The following is a 15,703-nucleotide window of genomic DNA, read 5'->3' as shown; positions in this document are numbered from 1 at the left end:
TATCAGTGCAACAGTTTGGCGAGGTATGTTACACTTAAAGCAAGTGACTTACTGAAGGCCAACTTTGCAGTGGCCATGTTAGTGTGTTGCAGCAAAAATCATGGTGTTTCCTTGCCATGTATACGATTAGATAACTGTATAATTTTTAAATATTAGTTATGTTAATGTGATGTATGAGGTGTCATATTACAGTGTATGGTCAGCTGTAGTTGTATTTTAAGGTTTTAGGGAGGAACAAACCGAGTGAATACATCATTATAACTTTTGACCTGTCCCATTGTAGTTTTAAAACTTTATTTATTTCAAGATCTACAACTATCAAAAGAGAACACAGATTCATGACACATCAATTACTCTTAAAATACAACAGGCATTATACAATGAATTAGATATGGGTTTCCCAAACCTGGGTCTCCAACTGTTTTGAGCTACAACTCCCATCACCCTTAGCTAGCAGGAAAGTAGTGAGGGATTATGGGAATTGTAGTCCAAAAACAACTGTAGACCCAAGTTTGGGAAACCCTGGATTAGATTCACTAGCGTAAGGCTTTCCATTTGCACAATGCCCTCCCCAAATCTGCTCCAGAGATTTGAGGGAAGACCCAGAACAGATTTGCAGGATGCAAGGAGACCGAGAGTAGAGGTAAGGAAAGTTCCATTGCATAGCCAAAAGTTTTTGCGCTAGCAGATCTACTTTGTTGGAAACCACCCAATGTTCATAATAGCTACATTTAAAATGCCACTCTATCTAACAGCTCCTCCCTAACTCATCATGTAATTCCATTTCCTTTTAGTCCTACTTAAGAAATACATTCTCGTTATCTCTCAGTTTTATCCAATCCACAATTTATTGCATTTTAAGGGAGATTTATTGTATAGTCGTACCTTGTTTCTTAAATGGAATCCGTTCGACTTCCAAAAATGTTCGAAAACCAAGGCTCAGCTTCCAATTGGCTCCAGGAACTTCTTGCACTCAATCAGAAGCTGCGTAAGCCGGATCCGACCACATCCAAAAAATGTTCGCAAACTGGAACACTCACTTCTGGGTTTGCGGCGTTTGGGAGCCAAAATGTTCGAGTCGCAAGGCGTTTGAGAACCAAGGTACAACTGTATTGCCTTTCTTTCATTGTGTTACTCACTCTGGGGTCACTATGTGATGAAGCGTGGCACAGAAATTCAATAAGCAACATAAAATTAGTATGGAGCAGAGAAGAGTGAAGTAAAAAAATAATAATGCATTCTCTTTACTCGCCAGTGTAGTAAAGAAGCTGGCGCTGTGTGAGAAGTTAATTCATTAACCTTTTAAAAACTGATCTCCTCAGAGGGGTTTTCGCTTCCGATACGTTTGTGAAGGACCATCACACGGTGGGCTTCCAGGAGCTTCTAGCGAGAAGAACAAAAAATCATATCCACAAGTTAAAGTAAGTTCATAATTTACTTGTCATTTATTTTGTTGGTTATGATTATTAAACCATCGATTTGCTTGCTGCTTTATAGCAGTCTTCTCCAGCCTGATACTCTCCAGGTGTTGTTGGACTAAAACTCCCATCAGCCCCAGTCACCATGACCAATGGCCAGGAATGGTGTGAAAGGCACAAATACAGGATGGGTGACACCTGGCTTGAGAGCAGTACATGTGAAAAGGATCTAGGAGTCTTGGTAGACCACAAACTTGACATGAGTCAACAGTGTGATGCAGCAGCTAAAAAAGCCAATGCAATTCTGGGCTGCAGCAATAGGAGTATAGCATCTAGATCAAGGGAAGTAATAGTACCACTGTATTCTGCTCTGGTCAGACCTCACCTGGAAGACTGTGTCCAGTTCTGGGCACCACAGTTCAAGAAGGATACTGAGGGCAACCAAAATGGTCAAAGGCCTGGAAACAATGCCTTATGAGGAACGACTTAGGGAGCTGGGTATGTTTAGCCTGGAGAAGAGAAGGTTAAGGGGTGATATGATAGCCATGTTCAAATATATAAAAGGATGTCATATAGAAGAGGGTGAAAGGTTGTTTTCTGCTGCTCCAGAGAAGCGGACACGGAACAATGGATTCAAACTACCAGAAAGAAGATTCCACCTAAACGTTAGGAAGAACTTCCTGACAGTGAGAGCTGTTCGGCAGTGGAATTTGCTACCAAGGAGTGTGGTGGAGTCTCCTTCTTTGGAGGTCTTTAAGCAGAGGCTTGACAGCCATCTGTCAGGAATGCTTTGATGGTGTTTCCTGCTTGGCAGGGGATTGGACTGGATAGCCCTTGTGGTCTCTTCCAACTCTATGATTCTATGATTCTATGACCTGTGGTCGAAATATCTAGAGGGCACCAGAGCTAGGATGGTACTCACATTTTATTTTATTTTATTGTATGTACTGCTGCTGCTTGCTTTGGGTATAACAGGAATGGAGGTTGCAATAGAAAGAGGAAAGTCTTGCCTAGAAACTTCCCAACCAAAGCAGTGTGAAAATGACTGAAAAAGTATAATCTGTTACTGGAAGGGTGGGCAAAGGAATATTTATAAAATGTCAATTATACAGTTATACAAGCGGTTTGGTTTTGTTCCACATTAGTTCACAAATTTCACTTTTTGAAAAGAACTGTAGTAGCAGGAGCTCATCTTCGCTAACTCTCAGCCTTCCCTACCTTCTGATGATAAAATGGGGAGGAGAAGACCATGTGCACCAACTTGAGCTCCTTGGAGGAAAGGTGGGGTGCAGCAAATGCAGGAAATAAATAAATAAATAACCAAACCCTTGGGTGGGGTTCCCTAAGGATTTTGATTAGAAAAATGAAAAGTGTGCTACAGTTGTATGTACTTGCTGATGTGAAAGGTCTAAAGGGCTAATTCAGTTGGTTTGTTTTTATAAAAGGGAGAATTGTATATGCAAGGCTGCCATTTTTTATTTATATATGCTGGAGTCAGAATGCACAAAGCAATGGATAGCAAATTGCTATTTATTATTTAGCGTCAAGCTTGTATTTTGCCAAGTAGAGATTTGTGGTCACCTCATACTCCCCAAGCAATGTTAAGCTCCAGGGTAGAACTACAAAGCAAGTCTCATTTGAAGGAGAGAACTATGAATGCTTATGGTGTTTGTAGTATCTGTTCATTTAAAAAATCTATAGTTTGAACAAGTGCTGAGCAATGTTGCGCAAGTAGGCAATGTCGTTTCCAAAGCAATAGTGGCAGCCTGATCGAAATCCAGCTCTGAAAACTTAAGACCACTTTCTTTCTGCATGAATTAAAAAAATGCCTCCTTGGAAACTCCTGGCACACATCCTTTTTTTCCCAGCAGCAAAGACCAGTCTGGACTTTTTCAGCCCTTCCCCATCCTGCCAATAGACATAATATTCCAAGCAGGCTTTTTTATACAAAAGGCAGCTTTAAAGGCTCACATCCCACTTTGCATGAATAAAGTATATCTGCAACAGTACTCTACAATCTTTCTTGTCAACTTCTTTCTAAACTGCATTGTTCCAGTTGCATTTTGATTCTGCAAAGACCAAAGTCCTAGGCTGACTGTTGAGACTATGGCCTGATTTTCACTGAGGTGGCAAACCTATGTCTGGGCTGCACCCCTTCCGACTACATTATTTAATATTGTTCCTAATGTCTTTTATCCATGCAAAAGCAAGGCCAGAACCCGCCTCCCTTAAAACTAGTAGTCTTTTATGTACAGGGATTATTTATTAATTTTTGGTATGGAGGAACATTTAGTTATCTCACTCCCTGCTTGCATTCTGCAGTGTTAGAGGCTAGACAAGGATTTAACATCTCTTGTGACAAGTCTAGATTTGAAGCATGTATTCTGTGGTAGGTCAAAGGTTGTTTTGGAGTGCACACCCAATTTTCTTGTTCTACATATTTTAGCTGTTATTGGCATGGGAGTGCCATGCTTCATAGTGCCATGTGTCAAAATGAAGAACTGGGCCAGATGCAATTCAGTTCTATCTTGTAGAGGACATTCTCCCCTGAAGGACAAAGGGATGGGACTATGAGATCTGGGGCCTGTCCCCATCCATTTCCTTATTATTGCACTCTGTTGCTGCAGAAACATTTCTCTCCAGTCTGGCTCCATTGTGGGAAGTGAACCAGGCTAGAGAGGCAAGTGCTCAAGTGGAGTGCAAAGAGGGAAGGGAGCAGGTCCCAGCTTTATATCTAAACAGAGCTGATGCACAGCAAATGAATGTCACATCTATTTTGACCTTTAGTGTGTTACCTAGAGCTCACTGGCGAATAAAATATATTTATTTAAATGAATTTTGAAAATATGACATCAAAAATGTTCCCATGGTGTTTGTGGAAAGGGTAAGGTGTGGGGTGTCGTCCCCCCTTTCTTAACATTTCACCCATTTCATATTTTGTCATAGTTTCATTCCTTAAGCTGCGATCCTATATTTGCTTACCTGAGAGTCCCATTGAACTTGGTGGGATTTTGCTTCTGAGTAGACAGGTTTAGAATTCCACTGCCAGCCTTTCTTAAGTTTTTTATTATTATTGTCTTAATGTTTTGCTTTTTATAAATCTTCCTATGGCAACACCTGTTAGGAGAGGCTGGCAGATAAATATAGGGAAGTTCCTCAAGGCTACTTCACTGGCTTGTTAGTGCCTGTTCATGATTTCAAGTTTAGCCAAAAGGAAAGAGAAATATTTTGCATTCAATTACCCTTCTGTCAGCCTACCCTAGCTCCAGGTGCCTCCTTTTCATGAATGGCAAAAATTTTCAGTATGTTTTAACAGATCGTTCTAACAAATGATTTGTTAGAATGGACCTTGTGGCAAAATATATTTTACTCCATGGGTAACTGGAGATTTCCAACACACCACACCCCCACCCCATTTATTGTTATATTTCTGAATAGCAGTCCTATTTATCCACCAGGCTCCCAGAATAGTTTTAGGTGACATCACTTCAGCTAGGAGCTCAGAGCAGATATATTTTCATTACAGAGTTGAGAGGGAGAGGCAACTTGCCGCCAGCTCCTTCATCTTGTTAGGATTCAGTTCATTGGCCCTTGTCCAGCCCATTACTGTCTCAGGCACTGTTTCAGCACCAACACAACTCCACGTTGTTCAGATAATATGAAGGGATGACTCCAGACTCCAAAGCCCCTGGTGACCATAACCAGTGGCTTACAACACATGTTAAATAGCAATGGGGATGGAATAGATCTCTGCAGGACTTTACAGCACAACTGTCATGCTAAGCAAATGCCACCAATGCTTTGGGGGGGGGGATGGTACAGAACAGAATCACCGTATCACTGTGGCCACTTTAGAAGGATACCGTGGTTGATGGTATGAAAGGAGATCAAGGAGAGCCACTTGCCTGTCCTCCTCCCAAAGCAAGTCATCAAGCAGAGTGGCCAGAGCTGGTACTGGTACTGATTTGGAATTGGTCCAGATAATCAGCTTCATCCAAGCATGTCTAAGCCATACAACCATAAGAGCTTGGCTTGTGGAGTGAAGCCTAAGCCCACCTGTCTCTATGGGGCATGTTTGATGTGTCCCATGCAATATTCAATCTACATAGTACAAGCACACAGTTTGATTCTTTCCCTTTTCAGGAAAAAAAAATTTATTCAGTGCCCCCCCCCCCCTAGAAATCTATCTTCTTTAAGTGAAGGGGCAGGGCCAGCGCCACAGCCTGTATGCCATTGGCCAAATAAGCAGGCAAGCTGAGACCCATTTCCCGGGTCTGGGTGAAGCCAAGAAGGGTCCACCCAAGCTTGGGAAAATCCCTCACCTCCAGCATGACTGCTGGATCCAGGGGGAGGTGTTGTCGCCATCCTGCAACAGTGCCCAGCCTAGCGATAAGTGTCATTACAGCAGGGCCGTCTTTAGCATATGCACCGCCGGGGTGCAAAGATCCTCCCAGTGCCCCCCAATTTAGTTTAGCCCCCAAATTAACTTTTATTATGATTATGTTAGACACCATGCTTACACCTTATCTCTTGTTTACGAAAGAAGGGAGAAAAAGAAACAAACTTTTTTGTTTGCTCATTTATACACTTAGCATTCATCGTGAAATGAAGAAAAATGCAGCTTGCGGAATTCATAGTGTGTGCTCTAGGTGCATTTCTTCGGAAATGGAAAACTAAAATCGCGTGCTGAAAAAGGCATGTGTAGTAGAGCCCTAAGTACTAAGTAGTTAAAGAAAATGACGACAATTAGCGAAAATAAGCATTATTCTTTTAAGAAATTCTCTAAACGAATTTGAACTGTGAGTGATGAAATTAAAACGCAATTTGCAATGTTTCACTCGCAGAACCTTTGACACGACTGATCTTGTGCCGCCTGCCTGCCGCTGGCACGAGATCAGTGGTGTCAAAGGTGTTGGTGACCCTGCTGCCACATAGCAGCTCAATACAATATGTAACATAATCTTATGCGGCTTCAGCGGGGAGCACGTGGCGCCCCGCAGAATTCGGTGCCCGGGTACCCCGCACCCCTTGCACCCCCAGCTAAAGACGGCCCTGGATTACAGAACAGATAAAACATGTACAAATGGTTTTTCAAAATTTTATTTTTTCTTTCCTTACGTTTCCCCTTATTTTTATTCAACGTCCCCCAGTTGCACCTGAGGCTACCATCCCCCTGGATCATTCCAGCGCCCCCCCCCAATCTCCCACTTTGGGAAACAGTGATGTAGACATGCATCCGTGTTCAAGAAAACACACAGGCCACAGTCTAGCAGATTAGAACAATGGATATGAGCATGCAACTAAGCTTCAGCTTTGGAAAATGAACCAAACAAACAAACTTCTGTGTTCACGGATCACAACACTGGCTGAGTTAGAAGCACCTGTGCAGTGCAGAACTACAAACCTGACACCCACCTCTGCTCACATGTCACATGGGCGCAAAGGGGAATCTATGCATTAGCAAACAAATCTGAGTAAACCCAGAGAGTTCCTGTCCTTGGCCACATTGGAGATGCAACTCTTAACACAGTAACATCTGGACAGCACTGCATTGGCTATGATGAGGCTGAATCCTTCATGTCTGCTCTTCAGATGTCATTACTTAATCCATAGCCTAGGGTAGGTGGCACCCAAGAGGTGGGGCATTACCAACTTCCACTATTTTCTGTTCAGGATAGAGAGGAGAAGTTAGCCTGATGTGGCCAGCAGCCTGACATCTGCAGCTGGTTGCCTGGTCCAATGAACAGTTTGTGGACAAGTTAGAAGTTTAGTCACTTACACAGACCAAGACTTCTTAACCCACTTTTGTGCTACTTGGGAACAGTTTTCAATTGGATAATCCAAAACCTGCTCTAGGGCTGAGGGGAGATGAACAAGCCATTGGTTCTTTTTGTGTTTTTAGTGTGATGCCTGCCATAGTTATGCTCTTTCATTATATTCAAATTTTAAATTAAAATTGCATCTTATTACGTATTTGCACTTTTGAAGACCTAAAATAGCTCCTACAGCCACACTATGGAATGCATTGCAAGCAACCTATGCCAGAGTCACAACAAATGTATCATGGCTCAGTAGTGAGAGTATTTGTTTTGCTTATTACAGATTTGCAATTATGCTGGGCCTGCAAAAGTCATTGTGCAGTTAGTCACAAATGGAAAGCATGCTCACCTGCATGCTCACAGCTTGGTGGGGAAGCACTGTGAAAATGGAGTATGCACTGTTAACGCAGGACCAAAAGACATGGTTGTAGGGTAAGTGCACCTGTGTATTTGTAATTGCAACTGAGATTCCCCCTCTTCTACCTCTGCACACTCTGACTAGGGACAAACCACCCTGTTTCGATGTAGTTTCTCAAAATTGGGTATAGTGGCAACCTATGGCTTCTTTCAAGAGAGGAAAATTTAGACCATTTCAGAGGAGTGGGGAGAGTGCAAACAGAAGGCTTGTCCACATAGTGTCAAAGCATTCTTAAGTGTTAAGTCTGAACTGGGGATAGGGGAAGAAGTTAGGTTCATATTTTGGGAATGTGCCCTTCCCAAAACAAGATGCCAAGGGAATTATAGCTCTGTGAGGAGTCTCCTAACAACTCTCAGCACCCTCAAGCAACTACTGTTCCCAGGATTCTTTGGGAGAAGCCATGACTATTTAAAGTGGTATAAAAGTGCTTTCAGTGTTTTGATGTGGGTGTGATGTAGCAATGAGAATGCTAAATCCTCGTTAATCCACTTCCTATTTTAAAGAGATTGTTCAGATAAAGTACACATTATATTGTTTGCAGAGTTTGATCCAGTTTCAAAAAACTGCTGGTTTGATGTCTTTAATCAAGTTTTTTGGAACATATATGCCAGTTTTGAAAGAATTCCAAGACATGCTGCTTTTAACACTTGAAGGTTTTTGGCTTTTGATGTTGAGACCCAACTTGCCAGCAACTTGAATTCAAAACTTCAGATTTGCTCTGTTGAGATTTTGCTGTGAATCTTAAAAGATTTGTCACGCTACCTGTTATGTGTTTTTTTATCCAAATACTGAAATAATACGTTTGCCTTGAGGACTCAAAACTTTTATTTGGAATGTAGGCATATTGTTTGCTTACATTTGTGATAATGTTTTGTTTTGTTTTAAGATCTTGAACTTCCCCTTAAATTCAGGGTATATAATTCTCAGCTATTTGTTCAACGATGCATATTGTTTAATGTCCTATTGCTGTTAAAACTAAAGCCCTCATAACCTTTCCCATATTACAAAAAAGTATTGAGTGAGTTAATCAGAGCTGTGTTTGCCATTTATTTGCAGTTATATTTTCTCCAAAGATCATAAGACAGCAAATATGGTTCTCCTTATTGCATTTTATTCACACAATAGTCCATTGACATGGGTTAAGCAGAGAGAGAAAGAAAGAGAGAGAGTGTGTGTGTGACTGGCCAAAGGTCATCTTAGATCAGCCATGAAGTGGGTTTCAGGACCAGTTGGAGATTTGAATACAGGTCTCTGTGGTCTTAGACACTCAAACCACTTTAACATGTTGAGTCATGGTATTCTCAAAAACAAAGAGAGCACAGGCAGTAGAAACATTTTAATTCCATTGCCTAAGCTGCGCTGACTGGGGCCAAGGGACCAGAAAATATAAGTAGCAATGAAAAACTGCACTGTACTCCCTTTTACGTGAAAAATTTCAAAGACCTACTGCAGGTAATGTTGGATTTTTTGATGTTGGATTTTTTGACAGTATTAATGTAAATACTGTCTGTTTAAGAGAAACAGGTGCCGGTGATTTCTGTTAATTGCTCACAGGCGTGGGCTCTGCTCCTTGTATATAAGGCTCTGACAGAAAGCCTTTTGTCTCTCTTAGTTAGATCTTTCAGTTTGATTAATCTCTTAGTAGATCACTCTCTCAGTTGAATGTATCTCTTAGGAGAACTGTATTTCTGTGAGATCAGTACCTTAGTTGGAGAATACTTAGTTGATTCTCAGTTTAAGAGATTCCCAGTTGAATCTTAATAAGAGAGACTCTCAGTTTAAGAGATTCCTTAGTTGAATCTTAGTATGAGAGTTGCTTAGTTATAATGCTAGCTTGCTGTTAATTCTTGGGTAGTTTAATGGGAGTTATGTGGGAGTCTGTGGGAGGTTTGGAATGGATTGAAGGTTGGAATGTGGGTAGATAAAGTTGTTAAGAGAAAAAGCATTTATCTTTAGTTTAAAGTCTCTTTTGAGTCAGTTTGTTTTTTCAGTTAACGAAACCCAACCGTTTGTATTTTCACCTGTATACTTTTACAAGTGTACAGCTAGTAAGAGGTTTCATATAAGAGAGATAATTCCCTACACTCTTGGTGGTGTTTTCTTAGCCAGGTTGACTTCTGACTGCGTATACTCTGCGTGAAGCGTACTTTAAAGGGCCGCTGGAAACTGGGATATATGACTTAGGTTAAGCAGGTCTCAATACCCAGTTTTCCCCAATATTATTCTTACCATATATATATATATATGCCAAAAGATAATTGTCTTGTACTTCTGTGTAGATTTCCAAACCTGGGGATACTGCACGTTACAAAGAAGAGAGTCTTAGACACACTGGAAGCACGTATGATTGATTCCTGTAAAAAAGGGTATAACCCAGGACTCCTAGTACATCCTGATCTCAGCTATATACAAGTGGAAGGTGGAGGGGAGAGACCGCTAACAGGTGGGTGATAACTGACTGTGGTTCAGGATCTCTCTTAACACGGGAAATGATTTCTTGCTGTGCCTGTCAACTCTTTATTTTCTATTCCTTAAAATAAGTATCCCCCAGTTTAAAAATAGTTAGTCCTGCTCACTTGAATTTCTCAAAGGAGAAGAATGATACCACTTGTGATGTTTTTAGAAGAAATAAAATACAATGGGAAAGGAAAGCAAAAGCTGCTTTGTGCTGCAATGTATGCTAACAAAAACATTTTCAAAGTTCATTTCTGCATTAATAAGTCCCACAGTCTTGAAGGTCATCTATCCATCCATCCATAACTAATTACTAGAAGGTTGTCTAATTTTAGCTTAATTTCCATCTAATTTCCATCATCGCATGGGAAAATTTAGAGGTAGGGCTTAGCGATATGTTCCGCGTGGTCCCATAGTCCTTACCCTCCCTCCCAAAGGTCTCTGTAGAAATGCCGGAGATTGAACCTGGGACCTTCTCTTTGCAAAGGAGATGCTTTTCTCAATAATGTGTCTGCTACATTCATATTTGATTGCACAAAGGAAAAACAATATCTACAAAGTCCATAAATGTTCATACTCCATGGAAGTTGCCCTTCCTGTGCCTCTTCTATTGGTATAGTCGATAAAGTTTCACTAGGTTCTAATAAAAGTATATGATTTACCTTGGCCTCTTAATAGTTTCATTTTGAGGTTTTTCCAGCAGTGCTGCTTTCCTGACCATTTGATACCAAAATTCCAATGTAGCAGTTCTTCTGATGTCTGGCAATAATGTTTGAAGCCAGTCCCCATGTGCTTCCTTAAACATAGAAATGTATTCCAAGTGCATTTATTGGGGAATGCCCAACATAAATAAAGTTAGTTTTATTTGCAAAAGTTGCTGGGCTCCGAGTCAGCTTCATGTTGGATGCTACCAATATCTTTAATGGAAAGTTTCAACTTATTCCACCAGAGAACATCCTTTTCTTCAGTTTGCCAAAATTTGCCTTGTATGGTTTATTTAAATTTCCAGTTATTGGAATGCCTAAATAATGGCAGTTATGATAATGTGTAGAAATTAAAATAATATCATATAATGCTGATTGAAGCTTTAGTAGAATGTCAAAATAGGCCTAGATGTAGTGATCACCATATCGCCTGCATGCATCAAGAAATTCGTTTCCCTTAATGGTGATTCCATGAATTGGTTGGTTCCGCTTTAAGCCTTCTTGCTAGTAGTTCTAATGCCAAGATAAGTGCAGTTAAGGAGCATCTTTGCTTCATCATTTTTTACATACACGCACACGGCAGTTTCATGATTGGGTTGACTATTTGGTGACATTGGATGAAGCCTTTATTTTGCCTGCGGAATCTTCTCTTCTCCCATCCTCACTCCCACCTTTGCCGGTACCACCATTACAGACATAAGGCTACAATAATTCAGTTCCTTTCTTCCTTGACTGCAGAGAGAGAAAGAGAAATCATTCATCAGTCAGCTCTTCAACAGACAAAGGAAATGGACCTCAGCGTAGTACGGCTCATGTTTACAGCGTTCCTTCCTGACAGCACTGGCAGCTTTACAAGAAGACTTCCACCCGTCTTGTCCGATCCTATATATGATAGCAGTGAGTCTCTTGCCTATCTTCATTCATTCTACTATGGCCAAATCCCAGTCCAGTGCTTATTTTGATTTATGACTGCTTATCCTTGTAGGGGTAGAGAGGCTGATCCCCATCACTTTTAACATTCACTGAAACTTTGAGTCTTTTTAAGAATAGAAAATACCCTGTAATGTCTGAGAAACATAATTCCCTATCACTCTACGACAGTATACACTGTGCATGCGATGCAAAGGAGAACTCAGGACATGTTTGTTTGTGAGGCATAACTAGTGTTCCTTTTAGCGTCTCCCTTGGTGCACCCAAAGGGGTCAGTCAAGTTCTAAGGTTATGACTTATAGATCTGCAAATTAATGACATGCTGCCAACTAAACTGCCTGTAAAATGCCTGTCATTTCGAAGAGCTTTGATCTTTGGAGTTTTCTTTGCCACACAGTTAAAATGTTTGAAGACTAAAGCATACAGGGCATAATCCAAACAACTCCCAAGGGTTTGTGGATGGCATGTTGCAAAGGCTTGAGAATATGGTTCAGCTAGGGCTTGGGTGCCACTTAGCAAACCTTATAGTTGGGTGGTAGATTGGCTGTGGCAAGAAGTACGGGGCACATCTCAGCTCTGATAGTCCTGAATGCACTGTGGACAAAGCAGGTAATATATTGGAGACTTTGAAGAAGTGTGTTGTGAGACCTCTTGGGTATAAACAGGAAACTGAACTCTCCTCCACCTCCACCCCAGACTTTCCAAACCTGCTATGAGCCACAGTCTAGTGAATCCACTTTGTCCTTGAAACCTTCAGCCCCCACCTCTGACTATAAAATGGCTTATTCCCTGTGGTCTGAGACTGGGGGCCTGGCATCCTGCTGTACATCTGAATTTCCAGTCCTCGTGTGTAAGGAATTGTTTTTATATCTGTTTAATTATCAAGCAAAAAAAAGATGTTGGCAATACTTTTTTGTGGGGGCGGGGGAGGAGTAAGGCCTGCTAAAGAAAGCCTTGTATGTGGAACCTGTAGCAACTTTCTCCTTTGGAAATGGTATGAATCACAATGATGGTCTCTGTTTTGTGGTTGTATTTCATTTCCCCCCTATCCTTTCTTCAACTCAGTTCAGTAAACTGTAACCTGCCTTTAAGTAATCTTGCCAACTCTTCAATGTATTATAACTCTTACTATGGCCGTATTATAATATTAAAAGATGGATCAGATGTTCCTCCACTTACTAACTTTAGTGTCGATTCAGTACAGTTATGAATATTGTATTGATGTATTTCATTTTAACCTTGAAAATAAAACATGGCTAGAGGAGGCTCTTGCAGGAGTAAACTTCATAGACTCCCCGTTTTTACCAAACAGAAGCCCCCAATGCATCTAACTTAAAAATTGTACGAATGGATCGGACAGCAGGCTGTGTGACAGGAGGAGAAGAGATTTACCTTCTTTGTGACAAGGTTCAGAAAGGTAAGAACTCAGGATGCTTTATCATATTTGAGCATGATTCTATGATAATCACTAGGACTGCATAACAACCACTGTTCTAAGTGTGTCAAACTATGGCAGGGGTCAGCAAACTTTTTCAGCAGGGGGCCGGTCCACTGTCCCTCAGGCCTTGTGGGGGACCGGACTATATTTGGGGGGGGGGAATTAGCGAATTCCTATGCCCCACAAATAACCCAGAGATGCATTTTAAATAAAGGGACACATTCTACTCATGTAAAAACACCAGGCAGGCCCCACAAATAAGCCAGAGATGCATTTTAAATAAAAACACACACATTCTACTCATGAAAAACATGTTGATTCCCGGACCGTCCGAGTGCTGGATTTAGAAGGCGATTGGGCCGCATCTGGCCCCCGGGCCTTAGTTTGGGAACCCCTGAACTATGACCATAATCACACTATACATTTTTTAAGGTGTTTATGGGAGGGGGGGTTATTGGTTTGTTTCTGTTTTATTCTGTATTTTGTGTTGTCATTTCATGTGTGTATGTTGTGAACCACCCTGTGATCTTCATACTGATAAACTCGTATACTGATTAAATAAATTAAATAGTAATACATTAAAACACTATGATACCACTTTAAACGGTCACGGCTTCCCCCAAAGAATTCTGTGTTTTTGAGAGTTGTTAAGAAGCCCTTATTCCCCTTACAGAGTTAGAATTCCCATAATTTTCTGAAAAGAAGGATTGATTTTTTAAAAGCATACTTGAAAGGCATGGTGTGGATGTGACATGTAACTGGAGAGACTCAGACCTCATTTCAGCCATGAAATTTATTGAGTGCATCTAGGTCAGTTACTATTTGCCAGCCTGGCCTGACTTGGGTGCTTATAATGTGGATAAAATAGGGGTGGAAGGACTATTCCTAGCACCCTGAGCTCCTTGGAGGGTGGGTGGGATTAAAAAAGGAACAAATAGGTCAAACAGCCTTTGCCAAGACCATGTTTTATTTTGTAAGAAAGTGCCAGGCTGGGTTGGGGGGGGGTGTCATCTGTTAAATTGCAGTAATAAAGCAATGGCCCTTATACTGGGCATATGCAAGGTTGACCTACAGTCGTACCTTGGTTTACGACCCGCTCGGGTTGCGAACACTTCGGGTTACGAACTCCGTAAACCTGGAAGTGTTTTCGGCGTGTGCGCGTCCCGCGCATGCGCAGAAGCAGTGTGCATGCTTTGCGCAAAGCGCTAAAATCGCGAAAAACACGCTATGCGCATGCGCAGAAGCGGCGCTCGGTTTGCGACCTTTTCGGGTTACGAACCGCGATCCGGAACGGATCGTGTTCGTAACCCGAGGTACTACTGTATTGACAATATTTAAACAATCATTGTTTCTGAGATAAAGAAAATGGAAAAATCTTAGAGCTCAGTGTTTTATACCATGGTTCTGTGGCACTATTCATAGTCAGAGAAGCAGACTGGTGCCTGTGTGACAGAAATGTCGAAACTTCACATGGTTGTTGCGCTTTTACTTGATGTTTCTATATCAATTTAAAATGGATGCCCTGAAACTGAAATATTTTTAAATTTTGACTGGTGTATTGGTGTGGGATTTTGTTCAGTTTTTAGAATGTCTTCAGTGTTTTTTATTATTATTACGGAGTTTTATTAAATTGCAATATGTAATTATGTTATACATAATAAAAAAGTGTAAATATGCCTTGAGTGTAATTTGGCAGAAAGATAACCTAAAAATTCCATTAAAAAACATTCAAGCCTATTTCCTGCTATTCCAAATTGCAGTAAATGTCCACAGGAGGGACAGTTTACTCCCTTGTTTTGACATTTTATGAGTAACTTTTCTGAAGTCTCAGAAAGTCATTTCTAATCCAAGGAAGGGAAGTGAAAAATGTGTGTGTTAAAAGCTGCTTTTTTTTGTTTTCTTGAAGTCTGACTAAATGGAAACCCCAAAATGGGGTTTTCCCTTAACATGAACATAGTTTTCCCTTATGACATCATTTGTTGAAATCTCTCAGTCCTTGAGAATTGAAATGTATAAAGAGAAAGTTAGTAGGGTTTTTCACAGTAAAAGCTTCCAGATTAAAGAATGGGAGATAAACACCCATCTACTGACCCCTTGATTTAGAAAGGAGCAAACCTCTTTGGACAACACCAAAAGATGGAAAATACAGTCCCTTTTTTGGTAAAATTGCAGTCTGGAGATGATACCTCCAGTCCTGTAGGGATTCCTGAGCTCGTCCGCAAGTTTGTATTCCAGGGCTTGGGAACCTATGGCTATCTGGTTGTGATTGGATTACAACTCCCACCATCACTGACTATTAGCTGAGGCTGATGGGAGCTGGAGTCCAAACAACATTTGGAGAGCCACAGGTACCAACAACCTGCTGTATTTCTTCTATGATGTACAGCACCTACAACTTATAGATAATAGATTCCAAATGTTGTACATTTGAAGGGTGCTAGAGTGCTGAAGGCTGACGACAGCCAAGGAGGAACTTTTATTCCTATGTCCCATTTCACCCCCTACCCGACAATCCGAATCTG

General features: G+C 41.1%; 1 protein-coding gene across 2 annotated transcripts in view; it reads left to right on the top strand.

Moving 5' to 3' along the window:
- Positions 1 to 15,703, top strand: part of NFKB1 (nuclear factor kappa B subunit 1) — a 65,925-nt gene that overhangs the window by 20,678 nt on the left and 29,544 nt on the right. For both annotated transcript variants that reach the window (XM_035111669.3, XM_088661114.1), the window contains 5 exons: positions 1,323 to 1,421; positions 7,521 to 7,669; positions 9,935 to 10,098; positions 11,552 to 11,710; positions 13,056 to 13,160. In XM_035111669.3, the coding sequence (XP_034967560.3) occupies positions 1,323 to 1,421; positions 7,521 to 7,669; positions 9,935 to 10,098; positions 11,552 to 11,710; positions 13,056 to 13,160 (676 nt within the window). The remainder of the gene's footprint in view (positions 1 to 1,322; positions 1,422 to 7,520; positions 7,670 to 9,934; positions 10,099 to 11,551; positions 11,711 to 13,055; positions 13,161 to 15,703) is intronic.

This window comes from Zootoca vivipara, chromosome Z1, assembly GCF_965207765.1.
Source record: "Zootoca vivipara chromosome Z1, rZooViv2.hap1.1, whole genome shotgun sequence".
Classification (NCBI taxonomy): domain Eukaryota; kingdom Metazoa; phylum Chordata; class Lepidosauria; order Squamata; family Lacertidae; genus Zootoca; species Zootoca vivipara.
The sequence above is the reverse complement of the archived record's forward strand: the minus strand, read 5'-3'. Positions and strand labels throughout refer to the sequence as shown.